Below are 20,881 nucleotides of genomic sequence, written 5' to 3' on the forward strand. Positions count from 1 at the left end.
CACCCATAGGAATAAATTCGTCTTGGGTGATATTTCAGGAGTTAAAAGGCCTACTGTATAAATGTTTGTTCTAGATGGTCTTGTGTGAAGAGCCGCCTTCACTGTAAATATGAGTACACTGTAAGTGTTACTGTGAAATTAATATATTGAAAATTTGATTTATTCATGTGCCAGATGCTTTTAACCAACAGTGTATTCAAGATGCATGTTTCGTTTGCTCAGTAAGAATCAAACCTACTGTATGACCTTGCGTTTTTAGCGTCATGCTTGAACTACAGGCACAACTTGTACTTGCATTTTAATAGTGGCATTTTTAGCATTTGCAGTGCATGTGTAAATCATATGAATGTCCTACTGCAAACAACATGGCGGCTGGAGTGTCGCGAATGCATTGTCTCGTAAGATCCCTGGTGATTCCCACTCCTAGAAGAACGGGTTGAAGTGAAGGTTGGGGCTGGAATTGTTTGGAAGAAGGAGTGCAACACAAAAGGCAGTAGGAGTGAGATGCTGTGTGCATGTCGAGCGAGGGTTTATTTCAGAGATGGAAATGGCTGTTTTAGAGCTATACTTAGCCTGCACTAAATTATTCAAGGATGTTTAACACTTCAAAGGAGAGCGCCTGTCCTCTCTCTCGGAAACTCAACCACCTCTCCCTCTCTTGCTTTTCTTTCATTTTACCTTTGCTTTCTCTCCTCCCTCTGTCTCATTGTGGGAGCGTTGTTACCTGAGCGTAAAAGAGAATATCTAAAAGAGAATTGAGCCGCGTGGAATCGCGAGGTGAAAAGAACAAGGGCGCATCGCAGGAAACGGCACTTTTTAAAGCACAGCAGTCAATAATACACTCTGACACAGAGCATAGGTGTGCTTTTTAAAGAACACAGCTCCTATGCAGTTCAGTCAGATGCATGTGTGATTACACACCTTGATGAAAATCTCTGAAAGAAAGTGGAAAGTGTCGTTGCATGTCAGATCAATGCTGCAGAACTAGCATGTCTTCAGATGGTGCAGCAAGAGATGTTTTGCCATTTATGATTATTTTATTGACAGTTGATGATAGGAAGTGACATGACCACCACAGCTCACTGTCCATGAGTGCTTGGACGTGTGATCAGAACTAAATCGAGAAAACCTTTTTTATTCCATTATTTATATATATATATATGAAGAGTTCAGATGCAAAAGCCTCTAAGTGCCATCTGAAATTTTCTTCTAGAATGATCATTTTTATCAAGCTCGTATATTTAAGTTCAGTAATTTCACTTAAATGGCAATGCAAATTTCCTATTAGTTGTCATTTAAGTGAAATTACTGAACTTAAATAAACAAGCTTGATAAAAATGATCATTCTAGAAGAAAATTTCAGATGGCACTTAGAGGCTTTTACATCTGAACTCTTCATATATATATATATATATATAGGTACAATGCAATTTTTTTGGACGGGACTCCTCAAACCCTGTCACCAATCCCCATTCAGCACAAAATTGTGCGTCATAAATCGTTTAAATTGTTTTTATTGTTTCTAAAACTTCTGTGCGATTCTGTGATCTAATTTCAATAAATTCTGCTTCCTGTCATTGCAGTTCAAAATCCTGATTGAATACGTAGTCAATTCAATTGAAATTCACACGAATAAATTCAGATTTTTGCCCAATGTTATTTAAACCTAAACCATTTGTGAGCCTGTTTCTCACTGCAGAGCAACATGCTGAAAGATCCCACTGCTTAATTTGCTCTTTGTTTCCTGCTCTCGCACTTTCCCCAGAGCTTCTGGCTTTATGCACATGCAAAACACTTCTCAGCATGCACCATTATCTGCAGCAACTTCCCCAAAGTCGACAGATATTAGCATAGACACATAGTTTTCATCTACAACAAAATCATTGTAAGCCAGACCAGGACGTGTGTGTTTGTCCATTGAAGAATCTGAGATCGTTAACTCGGGGAGACGCACATTCCCAGACTGGAGCTCCCATAGATCAGACCCTGCTAAGCAATTATCATCATGTGTGCATTATTCAGGGAGGCTATTTGGCCTCCACACCTGCTCTCCCTGCTACAGACTGGTAACTTTAGCAGACATTTCTATCCCTAGACATCTCATTATCGGCCCAGGCACCACATTCACCTTTAAGCCCGTTTCTGCTGCTTTTGTTGGCTCTGGTTTAACCACAATGGCATAAGCGCTTAAAAGAGCTTCATGTCTCAATGTGTTTGGAAAAATGAAGAAATTGAACACAACGTGATGCTGATAGTGTATCATTAGTTGTGTTTGCTAAGCATCACTGTTAATGTTAGTCATACTCGGGGTTTGTATCTGGCATCCGCCCACAACATCACGGCACCGGCTTTTGCCCAGACACTCATTTTTTTTTTTTTTTCAGCAATTGTAAAAAGCTAGTGTTTGTTTATTATGAATGAGAGAGAGCTTTGTCTACTTTTGTTTATCAGTGTTTACATGCGCTTTCATCGGACTGACGTCAATGCAAATTCACTGTGGAATCTGGTGTCATTCTTCAGTGCATGTGTCCTTCACCAGTCAACAAGACATCCAAATTAAAGCTATTTACTTGCTTGAAGGGATCATGCATTGAGAAATCAAATTTTCCTTGAAAAAATGTAATACATAATTATTTAATTTACATTTTTTTCTATTGAAATATGCTTGTACAAATTTTCTTCTATCTTGTAAGAAAAAAGTAGCAATTTTTCATTATATACTATAATAGTTTTGCCAGTGTCTGGTATTTATTTATTTTTTAAAGTGAACTAAAAATCAATATGTAAGTAAATATATAATGTTGACTTAAATTTTTATCATTTCATTAATTGACTTTTTTTTCTTTCTTCTTTTCCCCGTTTGCTGTAAGAAATACTTTTCATCCAGTATTATAATAAATGTTTTGCCAGTGTGTCCATATACTTCATACTTTATACGCTGCTTTATATACTTGGATTAGTTCCCTGTCTGCTGTCTTTGACATCACCGTTCGGGATAGTGTGTGTTCCTGTGTTGCCCCCAGTCTGTCAGTGTTGTCATGATGTTATTTCCCTGTGGCTACAGAGTGATTAGTCACATGACAATCGTATTTAAAAGATGCCTCGTCATTGAGATGAATGACGGATAACTTTCATTCTCCACGGTTTATAGGCCAGTTTGTTTGCAGTGTTGATGTGATAATGTTCGCTGAAGGGCTGTGCTGAGACTCACTTTTTCTTTACATTCACTCTTTTTTTGACATTGACAGCCCATACACAGGTTTTGGCCGGAGAAAGCGCTATTTCGGAGAGAAAAAAATAGACATTTTTATCACATCATTTGGCATCTACTGTATCTCTCCAAGTTATATTTTTTCCCTTGTTTAAGTCGATTAACCCTGAGGTCAGTGTATTTTGCAGTTTCATCATCAGTGTATTACTTTATCAACTCAAAGCGATGATTTTTTTCCCCCCGCTATCCGCAATATCAGTGCTCTGGAAATCATCAGCTTTTCTCTTGATGTAGCCGAACGTAAACTCAAGGGAACGCTTGTATAAAGAAACGTCATTATACAAGCAAGTGCTCATCGAGACTAGTCTGCTTTCACCGCTAGTGTCCGTCACTCGAAAGTACTGTTGTTAATTATTATTCCCTTCACATTTCTGGAATTGATTGCAGACACAAAGCCTCCGGTGATTGAAAGTGAACGGTGGCCGTAACGCACCATGAAATGAAGGCTTCGGAGTGTCTGCTTCCGCGATGGCCCGCTGTACAAAAACATATAGACATAATTCCAGTGTTCTCCTCTCTCGTCTGCCAAAGAAATGTGTTTTTTAACTCCAATACCACTTAGATCTTTTGTTTCAGCTCTGCTCTTTATCAGTGTCTTTCATCCACCCAAACCCAATAAAATATGAAACAGAAGTTTCCTCCGCTTCCTCCCCATGTGCGTTCTTTCCGCTACAAATCTCTTTTTTATTATCGCCACCGCTCCACCCAAAGCACATTCTGATAAAGCGGCATTACAATTCAAGTCTGAGCCTTTGAACAAAAAAAGATGGTAGATATGATGCTTTTTTAAGTGGCTCGACAAACTTCAGCACAAGATCTTCTCAGACTTTTAACAGCTTTGGCTCGGCATGAAGTAATAACAATTCCTTCTCACCTATTTTCCTTAGATAACCATTGTTTGACCATGAGAACGAGACCAGAATATATCATTCTGAAGGCATCTGTGTCTTTTGAAAGAGACTGACTGTATGCTGAAGCAGACATCTTTAAATTACCTGCATTAATTTGCACTGTTTATCCTGTTAAACCTCAGATGAAACCGTACATGTCATTTCAGCACATCTTTGAAAACCTCTCTTAACCCCCTGGTGCTGTTCGGTCATTTTTTACTTAAAAAAAATTACGTTTTATGTTTTTTAGAATTTTTTACTCCATTTGAATGGAACGAAACTTCATAAATGTTTTGGCACTTGCTGTGTGAACAAACACACACACACACACACACACACACACACACACACACACAAATCATGTATATGATTCGAAAATGGTCACACTTGTATTGTTAGCGGTCAAAAATGACCGCATTGGAAATTAATGGGAAACGTTTGGTACTGCATCCAAACAAAATCTTACTGAAAGCTCATTTTTTGAGATATCAACCTCAAATTTGTAACACAACTTGTTTAATCTGCCAAGTGTCGTCTTTAAAAAGAGACCGAACTTAAGGTATATGCCGAAAAAGTTAACAAATGGATTATAACTACAGCATAAATATAATTTAATTCCAAATCCCCTAAAATACAAAATATTAAATCAGAAACATTAATGAACTAAAATATAGTACGATCATTTCATTGAAATAAAAAGAAATATCTTTCATTTTGACCGACACTCGAACAGCACCAGAGGGTTATGATTTTTGCTGTCATATTTTTCATCCTCTATAAGCTATTTTTTTCCTCTCTGGAGATATCGCGTGGAAACCGTTGCTTGGTGTGTAGATATTTTGAAAAATGTCTTCGTGTTTTTTTTTTTTCGTGTTCAGACAATGAAAGTCAATGGGGTCCAATCTTGTTGTTTTGGACCCCAGAGACTTTCATTGTATGAACGAAAACAGCTGAAGTCTTCCTCAAAATATCGTGATTTGTGTCGTGTGAAAAATGATATAAACTTTTAATAATTTGAAAAATAAACTTAAATAGATTGATACAAATCTTACCCAATGGTGTTTCCAGACTCATATGAGCCCATATGTACATTTCAGATACAATACGCACTGTGGATTACAGTACGTTTGCTTCGTTAATCAATGCTTAAATCATATTGTTGCAAATTGCTTCAATTAAGTTTTGAAATTGCATTTGGAACTTTAATTGTGGTTGGGTTAAGAAAAGCATATCAAATTGATATACTGTATGATATATGGATATTTGGAAATTAAGTTAAAATACTGTTCGAACGGTAGACTTTTAATCAGTTTAATGTCTTTGCTAAACTACTTGTAGTTGTGCACATATATGCTGATATATTGGAAGCAAGTAACGGTATCTCTTCGGCAAAAACAATCATCATTTTCTGTTTGATATTAGTTGCTCATAAACCCACTTAGGCTTTAAATAATTGAGGATAAGATTCAGGATTATTCGGGAAAAAATATTGGGACCTGCTCTTAACTTTAACAGAGTTCAATAGAAACAATAATCTCTCAATTTTCTGCTCATTTCTGCAGCTCTTGTCACCTTTGCCTCCTTTTGAAGATGCTAATCACATTGCTGAAATTATTATTAAAAGTATCACAGAGACTTTGAATTTACATGAAAATTAATCATTGTTCCCTTTGGAAATTCCCTTCACAATTAAAGATTCCTGGGCCTTTTATTAATGAGACCTGGCTCTGTCAGTCTGCGTGGAGAGATAAGAGCCTGTAACATATTCAAATCTACCATAAAAGTCCTCACATGACAACATGAAAGACACAACGTTTACTCCATCACACAGTAGGTCAAGCAAAAGAACCTCTAAGCATGACATGAGAGACGTCTATGTATATTTGCTGCTGAATGAGACTGATTGAGGGAATTTCACCTGTTGAATTTGATGCAAAAATACTCTGTGATCCCTTTAGAAAGACCCCATGAAATTTGTTTGGGGCTTTTAGTCCCTGCATATACAGATTTGAAGGGGTCATATGATGAGAAAATTGCTGTTTCTTGGTTCTTTGAAAAAACGTACCGTAGCATTCATAACTCAAAACAACTTCTTCCCCAGTGAAAAGTAAGCATTTATGTAAACTAAGCAGCAGACACGGCTCGTTTTGTATTCCGGCAACATTTTGATGTCAGAAATGCTAGTAAAGTTTAGTTGAGGCTTCTTTTTAACAACATCCCTGATCGTTTCAGTCTTCAGGCATATTCAAGAGCACAGGGTGTCTGATTAATCTATTTTGCGTAAAGCTGGTTTTAGGCAGCAGATATGTTTTTACTGAAGGATGGAGCCGTTAAAACTGTATCAGATCCAACCGCGAACACGCAGATCAAGAATTAGCGCAGAAAAGCATTTCACGTGTTTTCATAGAAGCCTTAACAGAAAAAATATATATAAAATGTTCCGAGAGAGTGTATAAAATACATGTGAAAACCTAAAACATGCCAGTAGCCTAATTCAGAAGTTATTGCTTCTGTTGAAGCTCAATATGCTCAACATCTCTTGCTCGAGTAGGTTTTGATCATGTCAGCTCCAGTGCTTCTGTCATTAGCAAAAGCAAAAATTAGCATTTTGAATGCAAAGTAGAGCTTCACTAGTCCTCTCAGACTTTTGGATGTTGCATGTTGAACAGGAACAGTTACAACTGAATGAGCATAGTTTAAAGACATCTGAAAGTTTAACTTTTAGAAGCTTTAGACGGTTTTAGAAGTCAGAGAAAGTCGAGAAAATGTTGCTAGCATGTTTTAGCTCATTGTTAAAATGTTTTACTAGGTTTTAGCTTGTTTAAACATGTTGCTAGCACATTGGTAGCATGTTTAACACATTATTAGTATGTTTCTAGCATGTTTTAACACATTAATAGCGTGGTTAGCACATTTATAGCATTCCTTTAGCATGTTTTAACATAGTTAATGTTTCTAACATGTTTTAGCTTGTTTTAACATGTTACTAGCATGCTTAGCTCTAGCAGATTTGTAGTATGTTTTACTATAGTAACTAGCATGTTTAAAATATTACTAGCATGTTGATAGCACATTTGAACACATTTTTGTAGTATTCCTCTAGCATGTTTTAACACACTGTTATCATTTTGAGCTTGTTTTAACATGTTACTAGCATGCTTAGCTCTAGCAGATTTGTAGTATGTTTTACTAGTAACTAGCATGTTTAAAATATTACTAGCACGTTGATTTTTAACACATTTCTAGTATTCCTCTAGCATGTTTTAACACACTGTTAACATGTTTTAGCAATTTTATAACATGTTTTAACACACTGTTATCATTTTGAGCTTGTTTTAACATGTTACTAGCATGCTTAGCTCTAGCAGATTTGTAGTATGTTTTACTAGTAACTAGCATGTTTAAAATATTACTAGCACGTTGATTTTTAACACATTTCTAGTATTCCTCTAGCATGTTTTAACACACTGTTAACATGTTTTAGCAATTTTATAACATGTTTTAACACACTGTTATCATTTTGAGCTTGTTTTAACATGTTACTAGCATTTTACTATCATGTTTAACACATGACCAGCAGGTTTGTAGTATGTTGGAGCACATCGATAGCATGTTACTAGCATGTTTAGCACATTACTAGCATGTTACTTGCGTGTTTAACACATTACTAGCATGTTTTAGCACATTTCTAGCATTCCTCTGGCATGTTTGAACACAGTTAATGTTTTAGCATGTTTCTAACATGTTTTAGTACACTGTTATCATGTTTAACATGTTGTTAAGACATTGCTATTATTTTTTATGCACATGGCTAACATGTTTTAGCATGTTGCTTGCATGTTTCTAGCACATTGTCCTAGGCTAGTTGTTTTCACCCCCTCAATGAAAGTCTATGGGAATTTGGGTCTGTTCGGAAGACCGATATGGGAATGCTTTAAGTCAAGCTAACAAAATGGTGATTGATTTTTATTGTGTCCTACAGGATACAGGAGCTGAAAGATCTGGGAGAACTCTCTCCCCACTGGGACAACCTACGGAAGGACGTGATCTCTCGCTACGACCAGATCATCAAAGAATACCAGGACACGCTGGCGGAGCTTGAGAAACATACTGGTAAAGGCTTCTGATGCCGTGAAACATGCTCTCTCTCACACACACACACACACACACATAATATTCTGCCTTTCTCATTTTGCATGCATGAGAATTTTTTCTAATTCAAACAGTTTCTGCAATTTGCATGCGACATCACACAAAATTGATCAGCAGTGCCGTCATGTTGAAGCATGAATATTTTTTATCTAGCCTCATTCATGCAGAATTTCTTAGTTCATAAAATTTTTATACACAGCTCACAGTTTGCTGTCACATTCAATGCAATGTTAAACCCGCATGGTTGCACATGTTGTAAAGGAACAAGCGGGCGCAGAGTGTGCACTTTTATAACTGCCTTCTATTGCATTACAATCTATAAAACTTGTTTACAGAAATCACGTATTTGTCAATTGTCAACAATAAGATGTACTGTAGTGTTGCGATTGCATGCAATGTCATATTTCTGCGCAGGAGCAATGCAGCCAAGGAAACAAAGTTTGAATTGACTAAAAAATGACAAGTTGACTGCTTTTCAGATGCACAAACACACACAACACATAAGCCAAAATGACAAATAAGACATTGCCGCAGTGCGTTTTGCATTAGCGATCATCATATAAACATTATGTATGTCTACCAGTTGACACATTGCCACTGTCGTACGATATATCCCATCATCCCGCCCGGCTCTAGCCTGAAAACATGATCTATATCATTGGAGAAAAAATAAACCAGGGCACAAAATGCCAGTATTTGTCAGCCGTGTCGCGCCTCATACCAAGCAAAAATAGTCATTGATGATCTTGCCCTTATAATCAGTCGTGACAGGCCGAAAAACTGATCTGCCTGATCGATCGGCCCATTACCGAGGCTAATATTCAGGGATGAAATTCTGAAGGCTTGTGTTTCGCCAGCTGAGTGGTGTTGACGTGTCCGTCCCTGAAGGAGGAGAGGAGAGATGGCGAGATCTCGGGTTATTCTGCCTCTCGACAGGCCACGAGTGCCCAGCTGCTACATCGACCTCTAATCTTGTTTGCCGTGTAGCAGACGCCCTGTACCCTCTCAGCCGTTCCCATCTTCCCTTTTCCCCTTGATACAAGGCATATGCAGAACTATGTATTGAATAGTCAGTCTTAAAGGGGAAGTGTTTTTTTTTTTTTGGTCCCATTTTATATTAAGTGGCTTTAACGATTATGTACTAACATTGAAATTAATAATTTGATACAATGGACTTATTGTGTACATACATGTTTTTACGTTGTACTTATATTTTAAAAATACCTGCTTGTAATTACAGCTGTAATTAATTTATGTAATTATATTTATAATTACACTGGTGACCCTTTCCTTACACCTTAACCCACCCTTAAACACACCGATACCACCACACCCGTCCGTAACCTTACCCGTATCACACCTCAATAGCAGCAAAAGTATTTTACAATACATCAACACAATAAGTACATTGTACTTATTTTCCGATGCAAGTACATAGTACTTAAAGCCAGCTTGTTTGCTGGGAATGCAGGGGTCTCAAATCATGCAAAAAAAAACATAACTAAATTACTAAAACTTTAAAATTAAAATAAAAATGGAAAAAATTAAAACTAATTCAAAATATAATAGTAGCGAATGCAGTCGGCATTAGTGTGAAAGAGTTTCTTAAGAACATTTGATTGGACAAAAATCTATTTAGTGCAGGTTGAGTCGTCAAAACATTTGACCCGTTTTCCTGGATTTTAAAAACTGCATATATCTGTGCATTTAAATCATCTCAGATACACATGAACTGAAAGCCTTAACTTTCAAAACGTTTCAGTGCATTTACAGAGGTTAACATGCTAACACAGAACATGCTACAACACTCATCCCTCAATGCATCCTCCTTTGTACTGCAGCTAAAATGAGACCTGTAAACTAAGCTAGAAACACTTAGTCAACATTATTAATGGAGCATCTTGATAGGAGCTGTGTATGTTGTTCCTGTCCTGTGGGATGTTGTCATAATCCGCAGTGCCACTGCAGAGTATTAATTATTGATATCTAATGTTATCAGTTATAACAAGGTTGGCAACTTGTGGCTCTAGAGAGTGTTTGGTTTTCAGCAGTCGTTCCTCCAAATGGCAGATCCATTCTCCCGCCGCCCTCTTCACCTCGGGGCGGGTATTGCAGTCGTTCGGCTCTGGTCTAAATTAAAAAATAAAAACCTCTGGTGTTTTTTCTTTCTTTCATTTAATTCATTTTTAATTAGACAAGGCTGTCTCGGGGTACTTAAGAGTGTGTTAACTAATGAATTAATCATTTTGTGTTAGCATTGTTTTGCAGCCGGTGGAATTAGAGGCACTGGGAGCTAATCCTGTTGTTTGTCAGTCCTCCAGCGGGATAGCGAATCCCACGTACTCGCTCGTCCCGTCAGAGAGAGCAAAGTAAGACAAATCCAAGACCCCACTGAACCACAGAATGAGTTTAGGGTAATTAAAATCCTTAGCGAAGAAGCTTTCTGGACTTTTCTTTAAAGGAAAATCCTGTAATAAATTTGGGTGTGTTCACACTTGGCATGTTTGGTTGGATTAAAGCGAACTCTGATGCGATTACTCTGTTAGTGCGGTTCATTTGAATAAGTGTGAACGCTGCCAAAAGCCGACCAATCAGGTGGTGAATGAATCCCTATGACTTTAGGTTCAGCATCCTTAGATTCAGTGTTAAAATGACTATGTGAACGCTAAGCTGACCAGGACTAAATGTTTTTCTTTTTTTGGTCCTGACCAAACAAACCAAGCAAACCGAACTACAAGTGTGAACACACCCAGTTGACGGTGACAGTAGAATTAGTTAATCTGTCAGGTTCTAAAACCACCATAAAATATCATTAAAATAGATATACTGTATATACACTACAGTAGAAAGGTATTTTTTTTTTGCCATTACTGGAGTAAATTACATTTAAAAATATAATCAAACAGAAAACCGTTATTTTAAATGGTAATCATATTTCACTGCTTGCACTGTAGTGTTGATCAAATGAGTGCAGTAATTATCTTACTGGCCCCATAATCAAATGCAATCAGATAATGTTATTGATGCTTTAGGAAGGTAACATTTTCTGTCATTTAGCATCTAAATTTCAATCTTTTCCTCACTCAAAGCGGTCATATGGCTTCAGAAGACTCAAAATATAGTGCATGTGTCATTTGGACTGGTTTTTTAATCATACTTTTATGGTGATTTTTGACAGCCTCTGGGCAGTGTTATTTTTTGCAAATTTACTTTAGTGTTTTCGAAATGCTTTTGTTGACTTTAGCTTTCTTTCATAGGCGTAAAAACAGTTTATTAAGCCTCAGACGCTGATGTGTTTCCCAGAAGCGTTATGAAACCACAGACCGTCTGGGAGCCTCCAGGCCGCAGACTCCACGAGACACTCCTGCTGCTGTTGCCCCGGGACTCTGGTGCCTGTTTGACGGGAGGAAAACCCTGAAATTGCTCGGCATAAGAGACCTACCGCGAAGCAGGAGAACATCTGAATCAGTCAGCGGCGTGTGTGCCGGCAGCACTGTATGTATATTTCTCAGTACTTTCTGAGATGGAAGCAAGGAAACGTACATGATGACACCCGGCACCAGGGTTATTAAATCTTACTAAATCTAAAACATAAAATATTTGTTATTTGAATTAAAATGAATGAATGAATGAGGCATTTATATAGTGCTTTCATATGTACTACTGTACACCCAAAGCGCTTTACAATCATATCAGGGGATCTCTCCTCAACACCACCAGTGTGAGCATCCACGTGATGCGATGGCAGACACAGTACAACAGCGCCAGTGCGCTCACCACACACACACACGCACGCAATTCAGTGGATGGGGATTATTAGGAGGCCATGATTGTCAATGGCCGATGGAGGGAATGTGGCCAGGACACCGGGGTTACACCCCGACTCCTTAAGAGAAATGCCATGGGATTTTTAATGACCACAGAGAGTCAGGACCTCGGTTTTACGTCTCATCCGAAGGACGGTGCTCTTTTGACAGTATAGTGTCCCCGTCACTCTACTGGGGCGTTAGGACCCACACAGACCACAGGGTGAGCGCCCCCTGCTGGCCTCACTAACACCTCTTCCAGCAGCGACCTGGTTTTCCCAGGACTCTCCCATCCAGGTACTAACCAGACTCAGCCCTGCTTAGCTTCGGTGGGCAACCAGTCTTGGGCTACAGGGTGATATGGCTGCTAATGTTAAATTAAATAAAATTAAATGCTAACAAAACTTTAAAATGGAGGTTTCATGCCATAGAAGACCCATTTTTGGTTCCCCAAAGAACCTTTCACTGAACAGTTCTTAAAGGAGTAGTTCACTTCAGAATTAAAATTTCCTTATAATTTACTCACCCCCTCGTCATCCAAGGTGTCTTTCTTTCTTCAGTCGAAAAGAAATTAAGGTTTTTGAGGAAAACCTTTCAGGATTTTTCTCCAACAGTTTGAAGATCCAAATTGCAGTTTCAATGCGGCTTCAAAGGCTCGACACGATCCCAGCCGAGGAATAAGGGTCATATTTAGCCAAACCATCTGTCATTTTCTAAACATTCATATACTTTTCAACCACAAATGCTCGTCTTGCACATCCACGACTTCACACATTACGCATTCACGTTGGAAAGGTCGACGGTAACCATGTAGGGTAGGGCCAAAACTCCAACTTCAAAATCGTCCGTCATCGTTGTTTTACCTTTTATTTTTATTTATTTTTTTGCTCGCTTTGTAAACACTAGGTCGGTACTTCTGCCTACGTCACGCGCAACCTTTCAACGTAATTACGTAATGCGTGGCGCATCACAGCTAGTGCAAGATGAGCATTTGTGGTCAAAAAGTTTTAAAATGTTTTATACTGTGGCGGAAACAAGCTTCCATGGGTTCCCGTTGAAGTCCACTATATGGAGAACAATCCTGGAATGTTTTCCTCAAAAACCTTAATTTCTTTTTGACTGAAGAAAGAAAGACATCTTGGATGACATGGGGGTGAAAAGATTATCAGGAAATTTTTATTCTGAAGTAAACTAATACTTTAAAAGATTTTTTTTTTCTTAGTGTGAAGAATATTTAAAAAATCTAAAGAACATTATTTCCGCTATAAACAATCTTTTATGGAATGAAAGGATTCCATGGATGTAAAAGGTTCTTAATGGAACCATCAATGCCAATAAAGAGCCTTCATTTTTAAGAGTGTGATAAGGTTTGAGTCACAGGATCCACCGCTAAACAATGTGGACGGGTGGTCAGTTTTCATGGGGTTTCCCTGGCCAGCACCTGCGCGGGCAGATGGTGTGTGTGATGGGGCTAATTCCTCCGCCATGGCTGGCTGGCCCGCCTCCATTAGCCCGTGTCCCTGGAGAGAGCACATCTGTCCCACTGACAGCTCAGTCTCGGGACTCATGACACACAGAGCATTCCTGGAAATAACACTAAACTACCCGCAAGTGCTCAGCATCAGTGCCGCTTGAAGATGCACTCATTAGATAAAGTTTGTGTGTGTGTGTGTGTGTGTGTGTGTGTGTGTGTGTGTGTGTGTGTGTGTGTGTGTGTGTGTAAATTATATATATATACAGTATCTAATTTGGTTCATGATGTATTTCTTTTGTCCGTGCCTCTGACTGCCGTGTCTTCCCACATAACATAATACTGTGGAGGTGTAGTGAATTTATGCCTTGTTAAAAGTTTCACCGTGTACATTTTACATTTAACAAGGGTCAAACTTGCAGCAGAGATAAAATTTTTGGGCAAAGGTCATGTTTCAGTGTGGATGCTACTCTTTATTTATATACTTTCTCAGTATGTTTCATTATAAATGAAAAGGACATTTTGTCCAAGCCGTGGCAGATGTGATGTACAGTATGTTTGAGTGTTATTGAGCAGTATCGGAGCTGTTGTTATGATGAGAAGCTGGTGAATTGTGTTGTTCAGTGGGCTCTGGCGGGGGTGTTTAACCTTTAATTGATGTTCACTGGGTTTTAAAGCAGTATTATCTCATGTAATTAGCAAAGTACTTCACTTTTTCAAGAGTCCGTTTGTGCTTTTGGTGTCGATTGAGAATGTGCGGTTACTTGTTAAAGTACTTGTTAACATTATATGGGTAAATCCCTGATCATATTTTCATCTCGCATGAAAATGAATTAAAGGCTGTTTAAGCCTACTTTAAGAACATCACTAATTTTTGCATTGTGTGCCATTATTTTTATGACAATTTGAACTAAACTAATTAATTATTTAATTTAATTGTAAAGTGTTTATACATAGTAGTATTTGTAGTACTTTTTTTAAAGTATTTTTGTAATAAAGATAAATACTGTGGTACAGTAATGAGAATCACCATTGAGAATAATAATATGATTTTTTTGGGTGGGTTTTGCATCAAATAAAATGAAAGCCTGTTATCAAAATGAAGCCTGTTTTAAGACCATTAATTTTTGCATTGGCTTTATTTTCTTGACAATTTTCCCCAAAATTGTATTGATTTGTTTGTTTTTGGTTTAATAATTGTTTGTTTAATTTGTAAACTAATTGTATTATACACAGTAGTTTTTGTTGTGCTTAATCGGTGTTGGGTGTAATGATTACTATACCTGAAGTAAGGGATTACTCTTTTTCTATCATTTAATTACAGTTACTTCTGATGTAATGCTTTAAATACTTTATAGATTGAGGAATTCTATATAAAAACAATAGTGGCTTAAACATCAAAATTTAACATCTAATTGTTAATGCAACCTTCCCCCTTGAAATACTTTAGTCAGTTTAAGAATAATTTATGAATGTTATATTATTTATTTGAATGAACAAAGAGCATTTTTATGTCTATCCTTGTATTGTTCAACTGGTCTGGGATTAAGAAAGTAATTAGTAATACGCAATCCTATACTTTTTAGTACAGTAATCTATACACTGTTGAAAATGTAATTAGAAGCTAGTAATTAATAACTGTTTTAAAGTCCCCCTGTAGTCATTTTATCCCTTAAAACGCATCTTTGAGCTCCAAAATGACATATTTAAAAGATTTTTCCTTGAAAACATTTCTTCATGCCTTAAAATAGCTTGAATGTAACTCGACACCCTTGCCTCATTTATATGCGGTTTTATGAATATTCAAATGAGCCCCGCCTCCACTCACTCACTCCAGCTCAGAGATCCACTGGTTGACGATCACACGTTGATCTGATTGGTTACAAGGTAGTTTTTTGACGTCAGAAACACCAGTGGTTTCAAACCGTGTTTTTGAGACTGTCTTTAGCCCTATTCTCACTGGATTAGTATTATTTGGGGGCCTCGTGTGATTTAGAAATTACCCCCCCACATCTGAATTTCGTGTGACACATTCTCACGGGATAAGCGAAGCCTGTGATTTTACTCGAATTTACTGACTTATCTCCTGGATATGATGTCAGTAGGCTATTGCTTGGAAATGTCTCGTCGTTATTATATGTCTAGCTGTATGATATATCATAAACAGAAGAATGTTCCTTACCGCATGCTGCTGTACATGTCATTCATCTTCATCTAATCAAGGTTTTCAGATTTCTCTTGCGAATTGTATAATTGTATGGTGTAAACACTCCAATGCAGCCTCCATTCTTCGTGAAAGATGGATAAAAAAGCGCACAGGAAACAAAAACCTTGAAAAAATGATAAACAACCCCGCCAAATCACAGAGAGGCCGATTCGCACGGGACTAATATTATCACAGGACCTCGGTGTTCGGCGAAATATGGTAGGTCATTTGCAGGGGGATTTTCACTTTACAAATTACAGACATGGCCGATTCGCACTGGATTAAGATCACAGACAACCTCCGCAATTATTACAAATGACTAGAAGTCACCAGGTAATACTTATCCCGTGCGAATAGGGCTTTTGGTTCACTGCAGTTTTAAAGGGATAGTTCACTTTGAAATTAAATTTTGGTATGTTTTAGCTTACCTCAAGGGGTCTTTTTTTCCACAGTAGTTTCAATTTTGATATTTTTAGGTCAAACCGTTCTTGTCTGTCAGTCATATAATGCAGGTCTATGGTCACTGTCTCAAAGAGCATGCACAGAGTCCAAATTAAACAATTCCCCATCGCCCAAATTAAACAATTCCCCATCGTAAGTACACATTGATGGCCTAAGACACGAAACGAGCGGTTTGTGTGAGAAAACGAACAGTATTTATATCGTTTTTACCTCTTATACACAGCCACGTCCAAGTGATCTGAGGGCGCGGGCGCTTCCTGGTGTGTGACGTGTACGCAGACTGGTGCACAGATATATATATATACACTAGTCGTTTTCTCACACAAACCGCTCGTTTCGTGTCTTAGGCCATCAATATGTACTTACGATGGGGAATTGTTTAATTTGGACGATGGGGAATTGTTTTAATTTGGACTGCGGAAAAAAAGACACCTACATCTTGGATGCCCTTGAGGTAAGCTAAAACATACCAAAATTTAATTTCAAAGTGAACTATCCCTTTAAGGAGAAAATGGTGTCGACTAGTGAATTTACACATGGTTTGTCTTAAAGCATATTAAAAACATCACATAGACATATAAACAACATTAAAAGCTTGATTTTCACCACAGGGGAACTTTAAAGTAACTTACATGTTAGTACTTTTGTGATATAGAAAACAAAAAAATTCTGAGAATTGAGAGTAATCATATTAATTTGGAGGGCTAATATCATAAAAAGCATGCAAAAATGCCCTAATTAGTTTTTTTAGCTGTCTTTTGTTAAAAGAACACAGCTTTTCCACTCTCTAAGTTATTTATTTATCACCAGTGTATTTATATTATTTCTTTGTCTATTCACAGCACAGTTGCTCAGATGATTTGTTCAGTTTGAAAGTTCTTAGGAGTGCTGATAACATTTCAAAGAGTCTTTGTTGGCTATATTTGCATATATTACATTGAAGTGATCAAAAGCCTGCCGTGTGTCGCTGGGCGATATTTGCTTCACCATAGGGGCTTACAGTATCCGTTTCTTAAGATTTTAATTGGGTTGTTTTTGCACAAAGCAGGTGGTGCCTCATTTCAGCGAAATCCGGTGCTTAGTGGATTTAAGAATAAATGAGCTGGTATTTGGCAGAGTGATATTTGTAACTGTGATCAGATTGGGATGTTTTGATGCAGTGGTGCGTCTCTCAGCGGTCATTACTAAAGCACGAGTCACTCAAGGTCATCCAGGGCTTCTTTTATGTGTCTCCCTTCACACCTTTAAATGAAAGGCCTTTGCTTGAAGGCTCTTTGCTTTGGCTCTCGCTTTTAATTGATGTTTAATTGCCTTCTTTTTATTCATTTAATCAGACCAACGTGGCATTCATTTGATCAGGTCGTCGCTTTGTACTCGAACGCGTCGCATGCAACGCATACAAACTCGGACTAATAGTAAACGGATGTATTTGCATGAAGCTGTAAATCAATAGAAGCAGATGGCGGAGCCCCTCGCTGTTTGTTTGTGCTCTTCTGCCTGTTTGTTTTGCTCTTGAACGATGACTGAACCAGATTATATTTAAACGCTTGGCTTTTGGTGATCTTTCCCAGGCCCGTCGTTCAAGCCCAGCTGCAGCAAAGGCCAGAAATATCTGGAGTTCGTTCCCATCAACCTGCACACACAGAGAATGCGGGTGACGTGTCCAAGAAAAACAGGTGCGTCCCAGGCTTTCTTATTCCCTCTGTTCATGTTCTCGGGATTATAAGCAAGCGTACTGAATATACACTCTGTACAGCATACATACAAAGAAACATGTATAAATATTTCAAACAGTAATATGCTTCTTTTGTCACATGATCTCATTCCATTGCATATATATTTAAAATAGTAAAAAAAAAATAACATAAAAAAAATTTGTAATTTTTCAGAATAACTAATATAGAATATTCATTTAATATACATTACCGATATATACAAGATTTTTTCATGTTTTTGAAAGAAGTCTCTTATGCTCATCAAGGCTGCATTTATTTGATCAAAAATGCACTGGAAAATTGTGAATAATTATTACAATTTAAAAATAACTTTAGCTCTATTCTTGGTTAATATTGGTACTCAATTATTAATTATAGTTTTTGGTTCCTCCAAAAACTCATGGTTTCCTCCAAAATTGGAAGCAGCACAACTGTTTTCAACATTGATAATAATCAGAAATGTTTCTTGAGCATCAAATCATCATATTAGGGTGATTTCTGAAGGATCATGTGACACTGAAGACTGGAGTAATGATGCTGAAAATACAGCTTTGATCACAGGAATAAATTACATTTGATAATATATTCACATAGAAAGAAAGTTATTAAATTGAAATAATATTTCACAATTTGGAACAAATAAGCCTTGGTGATCATCTATATTTAAAATCATTAAAAACATAATTATTCCAAACTTTTGGCAGGTGTGTACATTATTGATATCATTTTATCATTCATAGATCATTTTTATGTTTATAAAATATATTAATATATATTTAGAAAATATTTATTTTTATTTTCTGTGCAGTGTCGTATACTTCACAAATGCTATGCTTACTGTGCGCAGTCAGTATGCATACTATATACTGCAGTAGGAGTTAAAGTAACACGGTAGAGTACGACAGAGCTTCTCTTTGTCTTCCTCCATCTGTAGTTTGTGTCTGGCTGTTTATTTAGCTCTGGGAAGCAGTGCATGGTGGTCCCAAAGATCAGTACATCTCCCTATTAGCAAAGTGCAGTTAGCCCCGCCGCCTCTGGTGCTTCACTTCACACGTGTGTACCAGTGGCAGGTGGCGGGACAGTCAGCGGGGAGATGTTGACAGGTGCAGACGAGTAAATGAGGATATGACAGCATACACTTTCAGCACAGCAGGAGACTCACTCCTGATTGGACAAGATGCATGTCAAAATAATAGCATTCACCGCAACTGTGAAGTGTTTTACAAATACTGTCAATGCATCGAGCTTGAAATATCACGTTTAAATCCCTTGTTGTTTCGATTTTAGATGCTTAAAGTAATGAATCTCTTTTATTTCAGTATTTCAAATATTTAAAAATATTTACCCATCAAAAGTTTGGTTTGGTAAGATTTGTTATTGTTTCTGAAAGAAGTCTCTTCTACTCAACAAGGCTGACTTTATTTGATAAAAAAAAAAAAATTCTCTGTTTGAATAACTGTTTAAATGTAATTTATTCCTGTGATCAAAGCTGAATTTCCAGCATCATTACTCCAGTCTTCAGTGTCACATGATCCTTCAGAAATCTCTCTAATATGAGGATTTGATGCTCAAGAAACATTTATCATTATTATTATTAATGATGAAAACAGTTGTGCTGCTTCATATTTTTGAATATTTTTGTATAATATTTTTCTACAATTGTTAAATCATTTCTTTGTAATATTTGTAATATTATTTATACATTTTTTCAGGATTCTTTGATGAATAGAAAGATTAAATATATATATATATTTATATATATATATAAACCATGTAAAAGATTGTTCTTTATGGAATGATTTTCCGGACATTTTTCAAAAGGAATTGCAAATTGTATTTGCAATTGCGTTTTCAAATTGTGCACGCATAAAATGTGACATAATCCAAATGCAAATGCAAATCGCGCATTAACGTTTGCATTTTCGTTTAAGCGAACGCACAGTGACTGCCAAATTTAAAATGGAAATGCAAAGTCCGTTTGCAACTGTGTTTCCCATATCTTACGAGTCTTGACCCTGTCATATTTAAATAGCAATTTCAATTACCACGTCTGCTTTTTCACTTTCTCAGCGTCGCGTATGTAGCCAGCCAAAACTCAAATGAAATCGCAATTCCCTTAGTATTTCCATTTCCGATGCCTTACACGGAAACCTGTCAATCAGCGTCAAGGGTGGGATTATGCTATGGGGCGTGTTCGTGTTGGGACGTGACGTCACTCACAGTCGACGGTTAAGAGGTGATGCCCTGAACAGACAGATGCCGATTTATTTTAAACAATGGAGGTAGTTGGTGAAATTGTGGAGGACCTTATGATGCTCGCAGCAAGTTGATGACAGTACATCCTCTACAGATGTCCTCTTACTCAGAAGCCATTTCATTTTGGATAAGTTAAATGTTTTCGTGGCCTTGACCAACATCAACATCAGTAATGTTGTCTTCGCCAACCTCAGTGAAGTAGGCTTTTTGTGAAGGACAGGACAACTAAAGAACCTGGACGTCCTTTACTGGACATAGCACAAGAGATGAGTGTCGGTGCTAGGTCTCACCCCTTCAAATAAGTGTTCTCAATTTGCGAAATAATTCAATAAAAATGCTGTCTGTTGCAGTTAAACCTGTGTGTGTGTGTGTGTGTGTGTGTGTGTGTGTGTCACTAGCGGCGCAGGATTTTGATTGTAGGTGGGCCTCCAGAAAACTGGATGGGCCAGTTAAAATAAGCCAAAAACAAAAAACGGGTTCCCCTTCATCTCTGTTTCAGTGCTTTTCTGCGGCACCGAGGACAGCGACTAACTATACCTGAATTTAATGCGTAGTTAGCATAGGTTTAAAAAAAAAAACGGATTTTTTTTTGCTGCTTTTTTAAGACAATTACAGTTTAATTTAATTTATTGTTTAATAAAATTATAGGCCT

General features: G+C 37.4%; 1 protein-coding gene across 4 annotated transcripts in view; it reads left to right on the plus strand.

The window, feature by feature from the left end:
• inpp4b (inositol polyphosphate-4-phosphatase type II B) overlaps nt 1-20,881 on the plus strand; it is a 160,905-nt gene that overhangs the window by 71,029 nt on the left and 68,995 nt on the right. For all 4 annotated transcript variants that reach the window (XM_081362240.1, XM_081362239.1, XM_081362242.1 and 1 more), the window contains 2 exons: nt 8,144-8,274; nt 17,830-17,934. In XM_081362240.1, coding sequence (XP_081218366.1) covers nt 8,144-8,274; nt 17,830-17,934 — 236 coding nt within the window. The remainder of the gene's footprint in view (nt 1-8,143; nt 8,275-17,829; nt 17,935-20,881) is intronic.

Source organism: Scardinius erythrophthalmus, assembly GCF_964197995.2.
Source record: "Scardinius erythrophthalmus genome assembly, chromosome: 3".
Classification (NCBI taxonomy): Eukaryota; Metazoa; Chordata; class Actinopteri; order Cypriniformes; family Leuciscidae; genus Scardinius; species Scardinius erythrophthalmus.